Source organism: Primulina huaijiensis, chromosome 5 (assembly GCF_012295235.1).
Source record: "Primulina huaijiensis isolate GDHJ02 chromosome 5, ASM1229523v2, whole genome shotgun sequence".
Taxonomy (NCBI): Eukaryota; Viridiplantae; Streptophyta; class Magnoliopsida; order Lamiales; family Gesneriaceae; genus Primulina; species Primulina huaijiensis.
Genome location: NC_133310.1, coordinates 3,356,066 through 3,369,042, shown reverse-complemented (window position 1 = coordinate 3,369,042; position 12,977 = coordinate 3,356,066). Strand labels below are relative to the sequence as shown.

The 12,977-nt window shown below is 35.4% G+C and overlaps 3 protein-coding genes across 5 annotated transcripts; 2 read left to right on the top strand and 1 right to left on the bottom strand.

The window, feature by feature from the left end:
• Positions 1 to 1,039: 1,039 nt before the first annotated feature.
• LOC140977888 (probable serine/threonine-protein kinase PBL11) lies at positions 1,040 to 3,291 on the top strand. Its single transcript, XM_073442612.1, has 7 exons — positions 1,040 to 1,247; positions 1,352 to 1,555; positions 1,916 to 1,984; positions 2,068 to 2,136; positions 2,233 to 2,295; positions 2,374 to 2,696; positions 2,774 to 3,291. Exons 1-7 carry the CDS (start codon positions 1,055 to 1,057, stop codon positions 3,197 to 3,199), a joined length of 1,347 nt encoding a protein of 448 aa, XP_073298713.1. The 5' UTR covers positions 1,040 to 1,054; the 3' UTR covers positions 3,200 to 3,291.
• A 1,454-nt stretch (positions 3,292 to 4,745) lies between these two features.
• On the top strand, positions 4,746 to 9,431 carry LOC140976374 (uncharacterized). 3 transcript variants are annotated; one of them, XM_073440480.1, is made up of 5 exons: positions 4,762 to 4,835; positions 6,438 to 6,519; positions 7,355 to 7,900; positions 8,669 to 8,808; positions 9,039 to 9,431. In XM_073440480.1, the coding sequence occupies exons 3-5, from the start codon at positions 7,365 to 7,367 to the stop codon at positions 9,287 to 9,289; spliced, it is 927 nt and encodes a 308-aa protein (XP_073296581.1). In that variant the 5' UTR covers positions 4,762 to 4,835; positions 6,438 to 6,519; positions 7,355 to 7,364; the 3' UTR covers positions 9,290 to 9,431. The 3 variants fall into 3 exon arrangements, with proteins under 3 accessions (XP_073296579.1, XP_073296581.1, XP_073296580.1); XM_073440478.1 differs by lacking the exon at positions 6,438 to 6,519 and having other exon boundaries at positions 4,746 to 4,835; XM_073440479.1 differs by lacking the exon at positions 4,762 to 4,835 and having other exon boundaries at positions 6,203 to 6,519.
• Positions 9,432 to 10,096: 665 nt separating this feature from the next.
• Positions 10,097 to 10,738, bottom strand: LOC140977445 (uncharacterized). Its single transcript, XM_073442193.1, has one exon. It carries the CDS (start codon positions 10,736 to 10,738, stop codon positions 10,097 to 10,099), a length of 642 nt encoding a protein of 213 aa, XP_073298294.1.
• Positions 10,739 to 12,977: the final 2,239 nt, after the last annotated feature.

The following is a 12,977-nucleotide window of genomic DNA, read 5'->3' as shown; positions in this document are numbered from 1 at the left end:
TTTTAGTCTCGTATTATTATTATTATTATTATTATTATTTTTGCAAATTTTAGTTATTTTTTTATATGAGTGTTTTTTTTAATGGTTAACACTTGTAATTTATTGCAAAGTTATTATGTCTTTAGTTACAAGATGAATCAACCATAAGAGAAAATCGCCAAACTCCCAAACAAATTGAGAGTTGGAAAAAATAACAAAAGCTGCTATCGAATGGGTAACCACATTTGCCGATCGACGAACATGAAAAAGTGAAGTGCTATTCCAAGAATTCAATAGAAGTTTGATATCTGTAACAATGGATCCTGAATAGCTGAGGTTCTCTTCCAGCCTTGTGACGGCTTACACGGCAAGGACAGAATATGTGGCAACATGATAAATCTCTAAGTTATGCAGTTGAGTCTGTTTTAAACCCACGAGAATAGCGAGAAGCTCGGCGCATGTAACCGACTGGGGCATGTCAATCTTCCGTCCAAAAACTACTATTTTTTATATGAGTGTTAATGTGACACAACACACGTCATAAAAAAATAAATATATAAGATCAAAATACAATTTTCTAAATAAAAATTTCAGTGATCATGCACGTAATATAAAAAAAATTCCGACACACATATTTGGTACGCTGTCCATATCCAGAAAACCTGGTCAGACGAAAACGAACAAACAAAAACGTTGGATTATTATAGTAGCCTGTCATCGTCAAACAACATTAAAATAAGAGCAAAAAATATCCAACAGCATCATCCATCTCGCAACAAACTTGTCCTGTTTGGCTAATTGTGCCGCCTGATTAAAAGACCAAGTCCTGTTTGTGCCAACAAGCAGAACATGAAACAATAATAATAAAAATAACAGCAGTACTACGTTAAAGGCCGGCTAGCTAATTCATGCATTAAATTTTGGTTTCATTCATCATTAAGTTCCCTACTTTTCCTGTAATCCCATATCCTTTTACTCCTTTAAGTTTGAATCAAGAAAAATAGAATATCATAAATATATATATGTGTGTGTGCTACCCACTTGAACTAAAAGCATTTGAACTTTGAAAATACAAATGGAGAATAGAGAAGCATTTTCACCAGTTTCAACGTTTCCAAGATTGCAAAACCATAAAACCGAGTCCAGAAATGGACATTTATACGGCGGAATCACCGTCGCGATTGTATTAGTATTCGTAGTTGGCTGGCTTTGTTTCTGTTTCAGAAGGAAGCTCGTTCCAAGTTTCCCGTTGTGCGGGAGAAGACGAGGTAAATATATGGATCAATTTAGTAAATTTTGGGACGAAATTCGAGTTCAACTATGTATATATATTCATTTTCACGAAGCTAACTTGGAATGGTGATGAAATCAGGAGGACTTGATGCAGAGAAATTGAATTTAAGACGTTTTCGGTTGGAAGAATTACGAAAGGCGACCAACAATTTTAGTGAAGAATTCTTAGTTGGTAATGGTGCGTTTAGCAATGTTTATTGCGGAACTTTTGGTGTTAATGAGATTCTTGCAATCAAGAAGCCCCTCGCGGAATCATATACTACCACCGAAGAATTCAGAAATGGTAATCCCATATTTTTTTGGCTGGAAATATTTTTTTGGTCTATTAATTTCCACGATTTCGGGTTTTGATATATTAATTTTTCAAAGTTTGTTTCTAGCACAATTTTTAATTTTTGTCTATATTTTGATCTAATTATTGACGTGACATTTGTTAGCATTTTCCGGTATATGCCAGCAGTTAATAGCCTAAAACTAAACGTGGTTGTAATAAACGATCCAACTATTTAAACTAGTGTAATATAGACTTGACAATGTAAGATTTAAGTGAACTTTGAATAAAGAATTACGCGATACTTGATTTGGTTTATTTTGTTTAATTTCTTGAAATAAATTCTGGTTTATTATATTTATATGGAAGCAGAGGTGAGATTGCTGTCAAAAGTGAAGCACAACAACACAGTGAGACTCGTGGGTTTCTGCGAAGAAAATGGTGAGTGATTATCGAAATCGAATTTGATTTTTTGTATTAATAGACTTAAACTCCTGCATGACGTCGGGGATTTCTTTAAATAGGGCCAAAGGCAGCTAAAATATTGGTCTATGAATACGTGAGCAATGGTTCATTACTTGACTACATAATGGGTAGGTCATATGTATATGTACAACGTTTTCTAAATGAATATTAATCACACTCGAAAAAGAATTTATGAAAATCTTGTAATAATCACACCGAGTTAGGGAGGGGAGGAAGAAGCTTAACTTGGAGGCAAAGAGTAGATATAGCAATCGGAGCTGCCAAAGGTAAGAAATTAGTGTTTAAATCTATTAAACTTCATACAAAGTCATTTTTTAAAATTCGTCAGCCATGATGTGTACTAGGGATCGCGCACTTACACGACGAGGTAAAACCGGGTATCATCCATCGCGACATAAAGCCGAGTAATATATTGATTAGCGACAGATTCGAAGCCAAAGTATCAGATTTCGGTCTGGTCAGATCAGGTCCGGTCGGAGATCAATCACACGTGAGCAGTTTGGTCAAAGGTACCCCAGGATATCTCGACCCAGCTTATTGTTCGAGTTTTCATTTGACTCCATTCACGGATGTGTATAGCTTCGGGGTCATACTTCTGCAACTTGTTGTTGCTAGACCTGCGGTAGAGTCTACCGGGACTCATATCAAGTCTCATATTATTGATCGGGTGAGTTCAAATTTATGAAAATATGTACTTATTTATGAATTTCGCGTCGAATAAATTTCTGTGTTTGATGAATACAGGTAAGGCCTAGTATTGAGAAAGGAAACATCGAGGAAATCTTGGACGCCAACCTTTTACTAGAGGGATATTGCAACATGGATATGATGCTCAAAATGGGACAACTTGGGCTAAAATGTGTGGCGAAAGAACCCAAAGAAAGGCCGACAATGAGTCGAGTGTGGCAAGAACTTGAAGCCAACCTCAATCTCCAAGACCATTTCTCGCCCAAACAAAATCTTGCAATGGATCCTCCGAGATTGAGGAGTAATCAATCAACGTCAATTGATTGTGAGTATTCTCAAAGCATTGTAAGCATAGATGGCATTGGACTTCAAAGGTTTCACGTAGATGTGGATAGCTTATCTTTTCAAAGTGCTAGTTTGAGATGTTTGGAAACGAGTATGAGCATGGATGAGGAGGGACAAAGACTAGCGTTTGATGGATAAGTAGCGGAAATTTTTTAGAAACTTGAGGAAGATCCTATCCGGATCAAATCAATATATTCTGAGCAAGCTTAATTATGACTGCACTAATATTTAGTCGACGAGGAATACGTGGTACTTCGTGTGTAACATAATATACGAATATTATGAATCACGTGAATGTGATATGTTTATAGTTTTAAAGTATTTTGATATATATGATGCTTAATGTTAAAGAACAAAGATCATAATTTTCACAAATTGTTTGACATTACAGAATCAAAAAATTATTTTCAGTAATGAAAAAGAAGTATTCATTTATGTACTTCATCAAATACATCACACTATAAGTTATTTTAGACAAGTCCAAAATTATACCATGGCCTCAATAGGTTATTCTAAGGTTCTGAACTATTATAATATAGCAAAGAGTCTTTATTTATCAATGAGAAAATAGTTTTTTTTGTCCACTTATTCAATTTTTGTTTTTGATCTATTAAGTTTTCAAAGTTTGATTTTAGTACACTGATATTAAAATTTCGACAATTTTGATTTAATTACTTATGTGACTCCGAAAAATACTGATGTGAGCCTGGAATGTGTTGTGTGATATCGAAAAATACTGACATAACCTCGAAAGATATTGACGTGACATAAAAAATTATTGATTTGTTAGATGCTAAGTCAGCAATTGGGTCATTTAAAGTTAATATACCAAAACTAAAATTTTAAAACTTAATAAAAATTACATAAGTTAATGGTTAAAAAAGAAACCATTTTCCGAATTATAATGTTTTGAGATAGAATTATGATTTTGAGCACCGTAAATTTCGAAATCGAAATGGTAGGAGTTCCAAAGTCTTTTTCTATTGTCAATAAAAAATTTCCATCGTTGTTTCGATTTAATTGCCTCAATTAATTATATATTGAACGCGAATAAAGAATGAAATACACGAAAAACGTTTATGAATATTTAACGTAATTTTCTCTTAGAGATAGAGGTTTATATGCTAAAAAAATTATATCAGATTTAGACTAAAATGTTCAAATATGTTATAGAGAGGTATTAGCTCAACGAGAATTTTCAGTGGAACATTGAAATAATTTGCGTATTAATAGAGAGATTGAAATGCCCAAATCCATTACACTGAGATATATCAACTCAAAAAGAATTTCACATGGATATTTCTTACAATTATCTGTCCTAATTATTATCCTATTTTTAAGATCAAACAATGTCTAAACATATATAGGGCAAACAAGTCCAACTTTCTTGCTCATGGTGACCACAAATGAGCCAACTTTCATAGCACATGGTGACCATAAGACGGTGGCTAAAGGCCAAACAAGTTGAGTACTTAAGATGTATTTATTTCGATATTATTTCGAAAATGCTCCTAATAATGGACCCCTTAATAAATAATCTTGAAAATAATGGATTAGGCCCAAAATCACAAATCTTTCAAATATGGGCCTTAATAATGGATCCAAATTGGGGACCAGTGTAAAAAATAACGGGTTAGGCCCAAAATCACCATTATTTATGTCTTGTCATTTGCCATCGGACCAGGCTCTCGAATCACTTATATTTGGAAACAACACCAGTGTAGGAAACCGGAGGATTCTAGATTTTTTTCGCCGAAGGAATTAAGTCATTCAGGTATGAACGAGCACCCTAATTGGGGCATTTGTTTTGGCATCTAACAATATTATAACCACTAGGAAATGATTAATTGAGAGGTCGAGAATTATTTTCAGAACCTTGTTAATCTCCCGTTAATAGATTCTATTTATGCTTTTAAACCTAGTTTTTTGTTTATGGATATTGGATTTCCATTCAAGTTTTAAATATGAAATTCTGATGCCTTGCCTTGAAAACCATTTGAATTTGTTGTTTGAGATTCGCATTGTCCGTGTACTTCAAGTTTAGATTTTATGCAAATCTTGAAAATAAATAATTATTATTATTGGATTTTTTTGTGATTATATGATTTATTTCAATAGCTTTAGCAACCCATATTCGATCTCGCGTTATGACATATGAGTTTGATCTGCTGCCATCAATTTTATTTGATCCCAGTGAGTAATTTTTTTCTATTTTTTTATTTAGAATATAGTTACCCAATTATATCTTAAATATATCAGAAGTATGGAATTTTAGACCTTATATGTATATATATTTTTAAGATTTCGAGAGTTTTACCAAAGTTCTACAATCATATTAAACGAACGACTCAGCGAACGGACTTCGATTCCACTTTATTTGGCAAAGACACCATAATTATGAATTTGGACGTATATATGATCGTTTTGTGTTTTATTGCAGGTTGTATATGTGTATATTGTGTCGAGCTTCGGTTAGGTTTAGCATTATTTACTTTTGCATATAGATTATATCCATCGAGATTCTGCATGTCTTTATTCTCTATTCTGTTTTGCTTTGGGAGTTGCCTCTTGGTTTCTGCGGTTTAAACTTCTATCTTTACAGCAGTGCATGTGTGCAACCTCTTGTTTTCCTATGCTCCACGCAACACATAAGTATATATGTTTTATTTATTATATGCTTAGTAATCAAAAAGCGCAAGGCGCATTAAGCTGCTCAAATGTCTTAGGGCTTTAAGCACAAAACGCAAAGCGAGGAGCATGTTTTACGGAAATAAAGTGCAATCAATAAAATATTCTAAAAAAATACGAAACACGAGACATTAAATGTTGAAATAGTCGTCGTCGTCGTCAACTTCCAAATATCAAATGTTAACATGCGAGGGCAGAAGCAACGAAGGACAGAGACGGTGTGATGTTAGGGTTTCATCTACTCTTTTTTTAAAAAAGAAATAGAGGAGAAATCAAACTTTCGAAGGGAGATTTCTCCTCTGTCAGAATTTTTGTAAAAAGGTTGTTTTGCGTGCTTAAAGTGCAAAGCGCAAAACAGCGCGCACTTCTTGTGCTTTTGACAACTATGATTATATGAGCCATCTTTTGGTTCTTGGATCAATTAGCTATGTGCACAACGGTATAGAGAGTCATCTCTTGTGTCTCTATTGTCAGCGTGTTGCATGCCATAAAACTGATATGTATTCTATTATATTTCTTGGAAATAGTAAATTCTAGCATGCTATATGCATATGCATTTAGTATTCGTTGTTATAGTTTTTATCGTGATGGTTGAGGTTGATTTAGTGGCTGTATTTAAGGGCACTGGCCACTGGTTGCATAGTGCATACTGAATTCATCTCGCCATTGTTAAACTTAAAATTTTCAGGTACTGGTCCAAATGAAGGAGATGAGTATTTATATATGTGGAGGAGATGGTCAAAGGGGATGGTGATTTAATAATTTGACCGGTGGGGCTTGGTTATGATTATTTTGTATTGGTTTGTTAGATTTTCGTGGTTTTATTCTTATCAAGATGCATTTATTTAGTTCGGATATTTTTGGTCTAAGGATTTTTTTTGTCATTCCTTTTGTTAATGGATTTAAAAGTGAGATTGGTTATGCAGTAAAGTATATTTTCTTCTCTTAGGCTTGCATCGATGAAATTGGTTTATTAAGTAGTTCCAAAGAAAAATTTATTGAGAAAGTGACAAATTAGGATGAGCTGATTCAGAAAGGTCACAATTTCCATGAACAACTACATAAATTCGTAATTTTCGCAATCGATTCAAGTAAGGCAATCGGGGCCCAATAAATTTTAACTGATGAGTTCTGTCTTGTGTAATGTATACTTTTCAAAACAAAGCTTCTCATATTTTGTACATACAGTTTGAAGGAAAGCTGTATTGTTGGTCTGTCGTTTATATGCTGTGCAGTAGATAATCTCATATTGATGGTGGATTGTTGTTTCGTCATCAACATACTTATCATAAATTAAAATATTGGATAAATGGGAAATTTTCAAAAAAGGAATTGAAAATATTTTCGGCCTCATGTTTGTATTCAGAAATCTTTTGCTTCTTATGGTTAAAAACATTGGGTATTCATGCTTTTGAAGAGTGGATTGTTTGCTGGATGCTGAGTCCTGACCTGGAAATCTTGAGGGTCATCATCCTTATTTCTCAAAGGATATTACAATATCATCGTCTCTATGTTAGCTATTTGGAAGTTTTATCTGTGGCCTCAGTGCTTTGTGATGAATTAGCACGAAATTCTTCTAAATTTTCTCCTTCCCATCTTCATTAGTGTCTTACTCATGGCTTCAAGAAGAAATATACCACCTCCGCATGATAGGCATTTTACACCAGCTCCAGAGATGGCACGTCATGTTCTGTTGCCTGCTGTCTCTCACTCTGTGGAACCACTTCCTCATGTTCTTTTAGAGAAAAAATTGGCCACCCAGGCTGCAGAAATAGGACAACTTTCTGAAGATAATCATAAATTGGCATGTAGTCATATTGCGTTGAGGCAGGACCTTGTAGCTGCACAACGGGAAGTGGAGAAACTTAGAGAACATATCAGAAGCATACAAACAGAAGGTGACATTCAGATTCGGATTTTATTGGACAAGACTGGAAAAATGGAAGCAAATATTAGAGCTGGAGACAATATTAAAAAGGAACTTCAACAGGCCCGTGTTGAAGCACAAAGCTTGGTGGAAGCTAAGCTAGAGTTGACTGCTCAAATCCAACGTGCTACAAATGAATTGGATACCGTTCGTGCAGATGTTAAAAAGCTTCCAGAAATGCATTCTGAACTTGATAGTTTGAGACAAGAACATAAAAGATTACGGTAAATACAGTGAGCTTTTCACGTTCTCAATTATTTTTCATATGACGTCTTCTCACCCTCATCTAATCTCCAATTACTAAATAGGCATTCTTAATGGTCTTTACTTGATGCCACGAGTAATCATCTTTAGGATAGGTAAGAGGTATTTTACAAAATGTTTGGGTGGAGGGATTTTTGAGTAAATTATTTTAAATCAGTGATTATAGTTTTATCGCACTTTTTTGGACATTAGCAACCATTTTAAGCTGATTTGCAATCATTTTAGGTTGAGTTTGAATTCACGCATTTGAGCTGAATTTAAAGTCCGTTATCTATATCCACCATATCTGTTTGCCAAAAAAAACCAAATTGAGAAAATTAAACTCATATTCAAATTCAATTTATGTTTAGTTCATTTTTAGGACATTTGAAATCCCTATCATAACATGTTGTCATGTTCATTAATTTTGAAATCCTTTCATTTAAAGAAATTTAAACTAATTCATTATATTTAAGTTCGTCATTTAGCCATCTGAAACCCCTGTTCAGATCCTTCACTTAAAATTTGTTGGTAAACTCAAATTTTATATATTTTTGTATGAAGCATTATAATAGATTTCAAATCATTCCCCTAATTCCAAATCCTTCAAAACAAACCCAACACTAATGGAAACCAAGACCAAAATTGACATCATGGTGTCAGTTCTTGCATTTTTATGGATGCTCTGATTTCGTCATGTGTTTCGTCATATTTGGCCTTGACTATTTCCTTTTGATATGAAACAAAAGCAAGGTCTTTGAACATGAAAAAGGTTTGAACATAGAAAAGGTGGAACAAATGAAGATCATGGAAAAAGACCTTATTTGCGTGGTTGAAGAAGTGGAAAGGTTGCAAACTGAGGTGTTAAATGCTGAGAAGAGAGCTGGAGGTAATTTTCTGTCCATACATGAAATCTTTGTTGGTTGTCTGCTACATTGGGTGAGATTCACCTATCAAACTACCTACCATCTTGATCATAAAACTAATGTGGCCAAGATAATTAGCCACTGGGATGAATAGCACCCCGTATAGCATTTTATAGCTTACCCGAAATCTTATTAAAGCTTATTTTCTCTTGTTTTCCACTTGTGTGTAACAATTCTCTCGTGTCTTTTGTAGCTCCAATACTGTACAACGCCCCTCATATCAATTCAGGTTACATTTATCCACCTACTTTTCATGGAAATGGTGGTTTTGACAATTTTAGTATGCCTTTTCCTCCTTTGGTTGGAGTTGTGGGAGGGGGAACGAATCCATTTACCAGCAGTGGATATGCACCTCTTCCTCCAGTAGTTAACGGCCCAGTCATCAGTGGTACTGGTGTTCCTGGCTGGGGAGGTACATTTGATGCATCCCATATTCAGAAGTAAACTGTTAATGATAGTTTTTCGAGAACAAGGGAACATAAACATTTACTTTAATTTTCTTGTATATGGTAATGTTTTATGCATTCTAACATGAAAACCGAAATAGTCAAAAAGTACTTTTTCCATTTCTAAGTTTGTAACTACTGATGATTTTCGTACTTCTTTGATTGGGAGAAAGGAAGGATCTACATGTTACATTCATTTATCTTTCCTCTTGTCTAGCCTATTGTATATGCACGGCTTTACACACACACACACTCACACACACACTGCATGTTCATTGCTTTTAATTTGCATAAACGATAGGCTAGACAAGAGGAAAGCTAAATGAATGTAACATGTAGATCCATCCCTTTCTCTCAATCTTTGCATTTATCAGTTTGCGGTGTAATTGTTTGTTTTTAAAGATCACGATCAAGGATTGGAGCCACTCTGGGCACATAATTTTGTTTTGTCCAGTCATAAAATACAGTAGACTTGACGATGCTAATGAACGTGCAAGAATTGATTTTGATTGATTCCAAGTTGCCAACAAAGGCGATTTGTCATTTTCCGAAGTTTTTTGCACCATTTTAACTAAATGTTATAAGTTCGACTTTTTAAGATTTGTTCTCATCGATTTTTAAGTTCAGGTACATTACATGATAATTCGTATATGAATAATTCATTTGCGATAAAAAAAATTTCTAAATCCGTCCATATTGCAACCGAAATATAATAAAAAAACGAAAAGATGAAAGATTAATGTATACATTATTACATATATAAAGATGAATAATCCATAAATTACACAGAATATTATAAGAACCTTCAAGGGACACCACTGAAAAGTGGTGTAGTTGTAGAAATTCTCCCATACCCTCCCAATTCAATCTCTTCATGAGGGTTTTCTTTACACTCGAAATACAAAACCGTGTAAGCCACAAAACTGAAAATCTTCACTAAACAAGAGCAATTCACCAAATACAACCCTGAAAGAATACTCGGGTCATCTGATAACCAATTATTATCACCCTTTACAATCTTTAGACCTATAAATAAAGCCAAAGTCATCAAATTCAAGAAAATATTCAGGAAAAACCCATTAAACCTGTAGTTTTTAATCATAGCTGAAGATTTCCCCAATGCCACGAGCCCACAACTTTCTTCATCCAGCACTGAAACAACCAATCCAAGAATCCAAACACTTGACATATAAAGATATATTATATACGCAAACACAGAGAACAAGAAACCATATCCGAGGACAGCAAACGGATTAGAAGACGAATTCGAAAGTATAGGGCCTGCCAAATAAATGACCGAGAAAACATAGCCTATCACGAATATGGTAGTGTAAACCCCCGTAGCAATTGTCCTTCTCAAAGATTTCAAGATTCTTGACGACAATCCTTTCAAGGATAAAGTCTTGTTATTACAAGATTCAGATGTTACTATGACTGTGGCGATCATGGACAGAACTGCGATGAAAGAATACGAAAAAACGAAGGCGATATATACTGAGAGGAGTAGTGGGAAATTTCTGATTTTGCTGAGCACACGGTTATTGAATTCCGAGCTAGATGCGCTTGTGATTGGGATCAAGGATTCCTTGGCGAGCATGTCGCGAGTTAACGAGAGCGAGGAGAAGTCGAAGAGGAGGAAGAAGATTGAAGAAGTGAGTAGGGAAATTGTGGTTAGTAAAGCCATCAACTTTGCATTTTTTGAAAAAAGTTGGATTGATCTTCCAATAATCAGCAGAAAACCGAAATATTTTTGAAAATATTCCATGGTGATTAACCTTAGATTCAGCTGTATGTGCAATAGTCATGTATATATAATATATATAAAGGCTATGGTGATGACGGCTTCAAATTTGTTTGGACTTGGCCTTCAGGCACTTAGTCCAGAGAGACTCAGACTCAGTCATGCATGTGTGTGTGTGTGTGTGTGTGTGTATAAGCAAGCTATCATTCACGTCGTGTTCATTTTTAAATATATATATAAGCAAGCTATCATTCACGTCGTGTTCATTTTTAAATAAAATGGTCCATTTTGTACTCTGAATATTTGGCTTCAATTGGGCTGATTAATCAGGCGGGTGTATTTTTTTCCCTGATTGTGACAAAATTTTAGAAAAAAATCACGACAAGATCAACGATACTCATGGAAAGCCAAAATCTCCAGACAACACATTTTATAACTTTCTTGCCATTTCAAGAAATTAAGATACATCCTGGATCAAGTAAAGATTCTAAGTTTTCAACAAGCTACTGCTACATCCATTTCAAGAGTTTTTTTTTTAAACTCTTGTTTGTTTGTTTTCTTAAAAAAAATTGGTAATAAGTAAATCCGACACTGTGATTTTGCTGGAGACATCGAATCTACTATTTAAGGACATGGAAACCAATTTCTTCTTAAGCATCATCTTCGTCTGAATGCCCAATGTATTCAAGAATGGCCATTATTATTTCTCCTAACCTCAAAATTTATGTATTTTTAGCTTTCATCTTATATTTCGTGCCGATGGTCAAACCAAGAATCCTACCACATAGTTTTGATCAAATTCATTATTCCTTCTCCCACATAAACAAAATTTCCTACGGAGAAAAATATAGCAACGGGCGAAAATAACGACTTGGGCGTCTCAATGTCACGAGTCCGATATTCAAGTGATCCAATGGTTAAGATCAACAAACGGGATACCAAAATACATCGTTGATGTGATCCGAGACAAATGAACGAGCCGGGTCGAATGCTCCGCCGAATCTACTATCAAAATAATGGAGGAAAATGAGAACAAGACATCTGGATCAATAGCTTGCTTTCTGGACAATAATATCAAGATCTGCAACCAAGAAAGTAACCACGTGAATGGGCGCCGGAGGGGTATCCGACGTGACCACTCCGATGCTTAAGTCAGTGATGAACTCAAGCAAGAAAACCAACGTAACCCAGTGAGGGCTGTCTGATTGGTGTGGGAAATGAGGAGTAAATGAATAATAAATGAGAGTATTTAATGTATCAATAGATCCTAAATGCAAAGATAGAACCTGATATTTATAGTAGAGGATGCAATGATGACCTCGTTCTTTGTGCTGATCATTAATTATAGTAGGACGGCTGATTATACCCTATTGTTCTGACATGTCAAATCTCATACTAATCACATCCAGCCCACTTAATTTTGTCAACCATTTATGTTATTGTCAGAGATAGGTCGGCCGCGCATACCCTACGTTTTCGGCGTCATTAAACGCGTCATCTGTATCAAAGTGGTCCGGGTAGAAAGTTTCCCGGAAGCTACATGAGAGCCCGGGCATATAATGTCCCGAGGGGGTTATGTCCCGGTTGCTTCAATGGCTCGGCACTTTTCTGAACTCGTTGGAATGTCTCTGTCGAGCTCATCCTGCATCGTCCCGGGCCCTCCAGGGACCGGGCTTCCTTGCCGACCTACTCCCAGATACTGGCTTTATTACGTCTCATGAATAATCACCCTCCCTGACCCGGGCACTATCCATGACCCCCGGATCTTCCCGGGGTATCATCAATCGTGATCAACATGTGCAACACAAATTGCGCGAGATCACGAATCTTCATCTTCTTTGTAGTTGCTTTTCGCCGGCAATATTAGTGAACCTTAAGTAGTTCAAACGACTAGAATACGATGATTGCCTAGTCAATGGCGGGGAGCCAATACCCTATGCTCATG